This window comes from Nyctereutes procyonoides, unplaced genomic scaffold (genome assembly GCF_905146905.1).
Source record: "Nyctereutes procyonoides isolate TBG_1078 unplaced genomic scaffold, NYPRO_anot_genome, whole genome shotgun sequence".
NCBI lineage: Eukaryota > Metazoa > Chordata > Mammalia > Carnivora > Canidae > Nyctereutes > Nyctereutes procyonoides.
The window spans coordinates 2,100,867-2,108,070 of NW_026575117.1; the positions used below are offsets into that span (position 1 = coordinate 2,100,867).

At 51.5% G+C, this 7,204-nt stretch overlaps 1 protein-coding gene across 1 annotated transcript; it reads right to left on the minus strand.

Annotated features, from left to right (window-relative positions):
- Window positions 1-1,000: 1,000 nt before the first annotated feature.
- On the minus strand, window positions 1,001-7,204 carry PEX19 (peroxisomal biogenesis factor 19). Its single transcript, XM_055334367.1, has 8 exons — window positions 7,127-7,204; window positions 5,725-5,834; window positions 5,138-5,303; window positions 4,384-4,469; window positions 3,528-3,689; window positions 2,554-2,730; window positions 2,274-2,318; window positions 1,001-2,108 (listed from the first exon to the last, which is right to left on the minus strand). The coding sequence occupies exons 1-8, from the start codon at window positions 7,194-7,196 to the stop codon at window positions 2,025-2,027; spliced, it is 900 nt and encodes a 299-aa protein (XP_055190342.1). The 5' UTR covers window positions 7,197-7,204; the 3' UTR covers window positions 1,001-2,024.

Consider the following 7,204-nt stretch of genomic DNA (forward strand, 5'->3'; position numbering starts at 1 on the left):
ACTGCCAGTATGGTAGGCACTTGGTTCAAGGGACAGGGTTTGTTCTTCCCCTTTCCTCTCTATCCTTGTCCACCTTTTGGCTAGAGCTAGGAGAGAATTTTGGCCATTGAGGCCCTGTGCCCACCATCGCAAGTCCACCTACACTGCTCCCACCTCCTCCAGAGTAGAGGAGTCTCAGCCTGGGACCAGGACTCTTCCCTACTCTGATAAGGTACAGTACTGGGGGCAGCCCAGGTGGCTCAGCAGTTTAGCGCCGCCTTTAGCCTAGGGCGTGATCCTGGAGACCCAGGATCGGGTCCCGCGTCGGGCTTCCAGTGTGGAGCCTGATTCTCCCTCTGCCTGTGTCTCTGTGCCTCCCTCTCTCTCTCTCTGTCTCTCATGAATAAATAAAAAAAAAAAATCTTAAAAAAAAAAAAAAAGAGGTAAAGTAGCAGGACTTTCCCAAACAGCTTGAGGCCCTCACAGTATTCCTTCCTTGCCAATACCCTGGGACATGCAGGATCATTTTAAGGGGTGAAAAGCTTAATCTGAGGTAAGTGGCATGTCAGGAGCACAAAGTGTCTCGGGCTGAATGTACACTTGCTCTGTGCATTATCTTCCAAGTGCAGAAACGGGATGCCAGCTGGTCTGACCAGAGTATCCACTGACACGTGGCAGCCAATGTCCATGGACTGGCTCCCCAAGAAAAGGGCAAGGTCAACTAAAAAAAAAAAAAAAAAAAAAGTAACAAAAAAAATACCATGTTAACGATATATTACTAACAATAAGAATACCAAATGTTAGGGTATGGTACCAACTGAAGGGCTTCCCAGATTGAAACACCCAGAGGGAATGAGGCAAGATGGCGACTCAGTCTCCATTGCCAACTGAGGTGCAGACTGAGCTGAGGAAGGGGGGTGGTGGTAGAAGCCAGAACTAGCGGGCAAACATTCTTCACATGGCAGCTTACAGAAGGTGAGGAAGATCAGAGAAAGACCTGAATGAAAAACAGGCCACACTCTTCAATCAGAATATTTATTAGTCAAGAAAAAGGACCCAGGCTGCACCCCACTCCCGTTCCCAAGCCACTTGCTTAATCAAGGGACAGGATTCAAAGAAATCAGAGGTCTCAAATAAGCCAGAACATATCTGGATCTGGGGAAGAACAGTCATTCGTTTCCTAGACCTGACACTATAATTATCTGTTTTCCAGGGAGAGGTGCCAATGAGAGTGGTGGATGGCCCTTCTTTGTCACAGCTTGGGTTCAGAGAAGAGTTGGAATAAACAGGTATTTAAAAAGAGAGAAGATGAGGAGGCAGGGGCGCAGGAAGGTCAAGGGCTGGTTTCACCCAGATCACACAGCATTGTACAAAGAACCAAGGTAGCACCTTGAGTTCTCGGGCTGGAACAAGGAGCTGAAGGCTCAGCACCCAGAGAGAGGAGAATCCCAGGGCTTCTCTTTCAGTCCTACTGTGATGAGATGCAAAAGCCCCCACCTCCGTTTCCTTCACAGAGTTCACAACGGTCTGTCCGAAGGCAAGAGGGAATGGTGACAGACCTAGAGCCCCAGCCCAGGTGAAGTTTCTCCCCATTCATTCCCAAAGGCCCTGCCCCAAAGAACTAGAGAAACACAGAGTCCCAGGACTCTGTCTCTGCTCCCCAGGTCCAAGAGGGAGTAGAGACAAGGCACGAAGACCCTGGATGCAAAAGTGAACATTTGTGTGGCCATATATAACATTATTTGGGAGGGAAGAAAGTGCATGCCCCACAAGGGGTGCCTTCCTTCATCTGGTAGGTAGCTGGGCCTTTGCTAGCAGCAGAAACCACATGGATGGGGCTCACAGAAATGGCCTGCACAATAGGCCTTATTACTAGAAAGAGAGAGTAAAAGCCTCAGCTGGTATGGCACGATCTCAGCTGGGATGACAGAGGGCAGAGGGCAGACTGCTCTCGCAGATGACACTCCAGCCTCAGGTCCCAGTGGTCCTGCTGACTCCAGATGTTCCCCAGGGCTGGGAATCAGGGACAAAACACGTGTTGTGTTTCACATGATCAGACACTGTTCGCCATTGGCACCTGGTGGGCCTGACAGATTGAGGGCATCCAGGTCAAAGTTGAGGCCAGGAGGCTGGAGAAGAGACGGGGGGACTGAGATTATTGTTCTTACTTCAAATGAGAGCTTCTGACGGTACCTCCCCTGTAGCCATGGTGATCACCTCACATGCAATCATTAACGATTACAGAATTCCAGAAACTTGGACTCAGATTCAAATCTAGGGGATCATATACTCACCATCTCCCCAGCCAGCTCTTTTGGAGGATGGCCCAAATCCTGTAGCTGGAAAATAAGAGGAATTTGAGAAAGAGAAAATCCTGGAAGACAATACAGCACCCCAATTAAGAATTTGAGCCATGGTCTCTCACCTTTCTTCTGAGGACCAGGCTATGTGACCTCGCTTGGGCACCCTCCTCCACCCAGGTGTGGCAGTGCGGCATGCCTCCCTGATACCTGAGGAGGTACTGAACACCCAAACACACAGCACTAGGAGGCAGACGGCAAGGGGAGGCCTTACCTGCTGCATAAGATCCAGCACTAACTCAAAACGAGCCTTCTGAGTGGCCTCACTGTCTGTGGGGGTCTCTGCCTCAAACTGTTCACATATCTTGCCCATGACGCTATGTTGCTCCTGATATTTTTCAAACTGTTCTGGAGGAAGAGATTCCCGGTGACTCTGCAACCATTCTGGATACTAAGGGAAGAGAGAATGGGTGGGGAAGAATTAATGAACAATGGCCTGGGAAGGGCAATTAAATATAAAAAACAATAGAACTTGAAGAAACGAAGAAGATATTGAGGAAGGAAATACTAAAGAAGGGAGTACAGTGTGAGAAGCAGCACTGACTCCAACCACATCACCTGGCTGTGCTACCACTACTGTTTGAGCCCTTACAGGTCATATGTGATCTGTCACATATCCTTTCTTTTTTCTGTTCTGACTTTACAAGCTTTAACTGTGTAAGAACCATTCTTAGCTTGAGTTGGATTTGGTCCACCCAGACCCTGGTCTATCGTCTCCTGGTCCACACTGTTCACATCACACTTGACCACTCGTGGCACTGAAGAGCTACTATTCCTGTATCTTGTTTCTTCAGTGAAACCGTAAGCTCTTTGACAGCAGGGACCATCCTTCACACTACTCTTAAACTGTCTGTAGCATAAATCAGTAAATCCTCAGTGAAACCTTGTTGGAGAAACAAATGAAGTTATTACAACTATGTAAGAAAGGGTTGGTCAGCAACAGTCTCGAACCAGATTACAGGAATGAGAGCTGAAGGACTTCCCTTTCTACCTTAAACATCTTCGGTGTGGTACCTTTATTCCCAGAGACACAGCTCGTCCCAGCTCTCCTGCTCCAAATAAACAAAATAGTGAATGGATCATGCACTGGAGTTACTCTAGCTCTGTATGCTCTAGCAGACAAAGTAGCCCACAGGGGTTGATGCAATGGAAAACAAAGAAGGAAAGCAGAAATCTAAGTCCACAAACCTTTTCTGTAATCTCCTTCAGTGACGGGTACAGCACATCCTTGGACAGTAGGTTCTGCATGATACTCTGCATAATGGGGAGAATGTTCCCTTCCCCATCCCCTTCGTCCATGCCCAGCCCTTCCATGGCCTTGGTCAGTTCTTCCTCTGACATGCCTGAGTTCTAGAAAGGCCAGGAGAGAGGTGAGCAAATACAGATGGTCCCTAACTTAGGACCATTTTTTAACTTCATGATGGTGTGAAAGGAATGCACATTTAGTAGAAATTGTACTTCACATTTTGAGTTTGGATCTTTTCCCAGGCTAGCGAAATGCAGATGATACTCTCCTGTGATGCTGGGCAGCAGCTGTGACTCCCAGGCCACCACGTGATCACCGGGGTCAACAACCGATGCACTAACAGCCATTCTATCTGCTTACAACCGTTCTGTTTTTCACATTCAGCACAGCATTCAATAAATTACATGAGATACTCAATACTTTATTAGAAAATAGGCTTTGTGGTGGATGATTCTGCCCAACTCTAGGCTTGTGTAAGTGTTCTGTAGTGTTTAAGGTAGGCGAGGCTAAGCTGTCACGTTCAGTAGGGTAGGTGTATTAAATGCATTTTCAACTTATGTTATTTCCAGCTTAGGATGGATTTATCAGGACGTAACCCCATCATAAGTTGAGGAAGATATGTATATTGCCTTCTTGAGATGCTTACCACCCTTTCAGGCGGGAGAAAACGATTTACACTTGCAACAAAACAGTGTGGCAGGAACAGACTTTAGATGCTACCCAACAAAGTCTGTCTTTTGAGACTCTGTTGCTGATATGCCTGAGGGGTCCCTTGTGGACCCCACCCCTTTCCCTCACCTGAAGATCAGTAGCATTTTTGGCAAGTCCACTTAGTGTCTCCTTCAGGCAAGACGTAAATTCTTGTTGGGATGTCGCATCACTGCCTAAGAAAGATCAAGAAAGCCATTTTAGGGGATACCTGGTGGCTCAGTGGTTGAGCATCTGCCTTTGGTTCAGGGCATGACCCCGGGGTCCTGGGATCGAGCCCCACATCGGGCTCTCTGCAAGGAGCCTGCTTCTCCCTCTGCCTGTGTCTCTGTCTCTCTCTCTCATGAATAAATAAATAATCTTAAAATAAAAAGCCATTTTAGATTTTAGCTGTCTGCCTACTCAGACTGACTTGGTTATCAAGTAGATACAGATATAGCTATAGATCTATAGATATAGAAGATATAGATATCTTCTATATAGTAGATATAGATGTAGAACATTTACTAGTGGATCACTAGCACACCAATCTCTTGAATCCTCTGTGGTTCCTAGTCATTTTTATGAAGCTACACGAACTGTGCATGTCAGTTTATTCTCCACGATGACACCCACAACACTATGACCTTTAAAATGGTCAGTCTTCAGTCATCTTTTCAATGTCTTTTCAGCCTCCTCCCTTTCATCATACCATGTTCCCATCCCTCTTCCCGCCTCCCGGCCCCTCCCCACGGCAGTGATATGATGAGTGCTATCAGCTTTACTAAGAGACCTAGTGTTCTCAGGCAACACAGATGTCAGGACTTGGTTCACAGAGTTCCAGCCCTCTGGGCTGCCTTCTCACCCACTCTCCCTGCAGCCTCTGAGAGCTTCTGGAATTGCTCCACCAGGTGGGGCTCTTCCTCAGCCAACTCCTTCATTGCCTTCTCGAACTCTGCAGTGGCTTGGGAAGCCAGCTCGCTGTCGAACAGTTCCTGGAAAAACTTCTCTTGGGAGGCGAAGAGGGCATCCTGCAGGGAAGGGGTGGCCAAAATGCATCTCTTATTTGGCACCCCTCTGACACAAGCCACAGGCAGTGGCTCTGGGAAATGCAGTGCTGCCCTCCCGCCCGCCTCCACTGGACATTCTAACTACCTCTCTTAAGGAGAACAGTAAAAAAGGCATCTGGCCACTGAGGAAAGGGTATAGGGTGGCATTCCCAAAACAATCATGTAAACCTACTCTTTTTTTTTTTCAAAGAACTGCCTTGAGAACCCACCTCTCCATCATGGAAAGTCCCTGTTTACCAGGACTGAGGCCTGCAAGAGCGCTCAGCACTCTAAGGCCGAGGCCTCCTCCCCCCATCCACTCCAACCCACAGGGGCCTGCCCCACGTCTGCTCAGAGATGCACGCCCATCCCCTCCCGTCCCTTAAGAGGGTGGAATTTATACTTTGGCAGTGTCTCCTGGCGATCTCTTCTGGGCCCCCGAAGCATCAGGGGCCGTGGTGGTAGGAGGGGGTGCTGGGGAGGGTTTGGCCTTATCGAAATCATCAAGAGCACCTTCAGAGACAAGAGACAGTGTGTGTGTTGGGGGGTGGATGAGGATGCAAGGCTGCGGTGGGGGGGGGGCAGTTCTGGGCAAAGCACTAGGAGAACAATCAATGTGCCAACCTTCCTAAAAAAAATTTTTTTTTTGAGTCTCCCTCTCCTGGCCCACCCTTCAATCAGCTTCCCCACCTCCCTCCTCATCTACCCACCCAATTTATGGTGATCAACGGTAAAAGGAATCCCTTGGGGGGAAGAGGAGGCATCTCTCCCAGGGCCGGGAGGAGGGAGTTAGGAGTTGTGCAAACTCATCTCCCACTACACAGAGGCCTCCTTGCCACACTGTAACGATTTCCCAGAAATCCCACATAAACGTCTAAGGGCAGAGAGCACACATGTCCCTCAACCCCTGGACTCACTCTGGAGGCCTCCAGAGAATGATTTTTGGCAAAGGAAGCGGCAGCCACATGATGTTCCACCCGGCGTCCCCTGGGTCCTGGTGTGGCACAGACTTGAGGGCTAGCACACCGGACTCCCCGGAGGGCACTAAGGTCTCTCCTCTTACCCTCCGATTCAGCCCTGCCTCAGCCCTGCCGGGGAGGGGGGCGGAGCTCCCGGAGCTCCCCGCAGCCGGCTCGCCCCTGCAGATAGCCGCCCCTGCAGATAGCCGTGTGCCAAAGCACAGAGCCACCTGGCGCTCCTCACCGTGTCTGACCGTCCTTCTGTCTGCCCACGTCTCTGTGACTGGGCAGGAGACAGAACGTGTTCACCTCTGCCCTGAACACCTGAGTCCTCACCGCCATCCCGCCTGCCAGGCTGGGGGAGGAGGGGGGTGGGGGGTACGACACCGGCCCTTGTGGGCAAGCAACCACCCGAGGACGGGAGGGCCGGGGCGGGCAGGAAAGAACATGCGGCCTGAGTGGGGGCGCGGGGGGGGGTCTGACATGGCGAAGGGCAGGTGAGCGGCGGCCCCCGACCCAGGCGCCGAAAGCCGCTGCCGGCGGGAAGTTCGGTGCCGGCACCTGCGCGACGAGGCCAAGGCGGGCTGGGGTCGGGCCGTCCCGCGCGCTGCCGCTTCCCCTGCGGCCCGGGCACCGCCGGTCTGACCCGCCGCCGAGGACGGAGACCGCGGCCCGCGCGGCCCAGGGGCTTGCTCCGGGGTCGCAAGGAGACCCGCCGCCCCCGCCAACCCTGCGGGAGCCTCCCCGCCCCGCCCCGCCCCGCCCCCAGGACCTCGGGGCTCGCTTCGCCCTCGAGCGAGCTCTCACGACCGCCCGCGTCGGGCCTCTCGTCCCACGAGCTCTTACTTTCCAGGAGCTCTTCCAGTTCCCGGTCCGCGTCGGCACCGGCAGCACAGTCCTCCTCGGCGGCGGCCATCTTGCTCT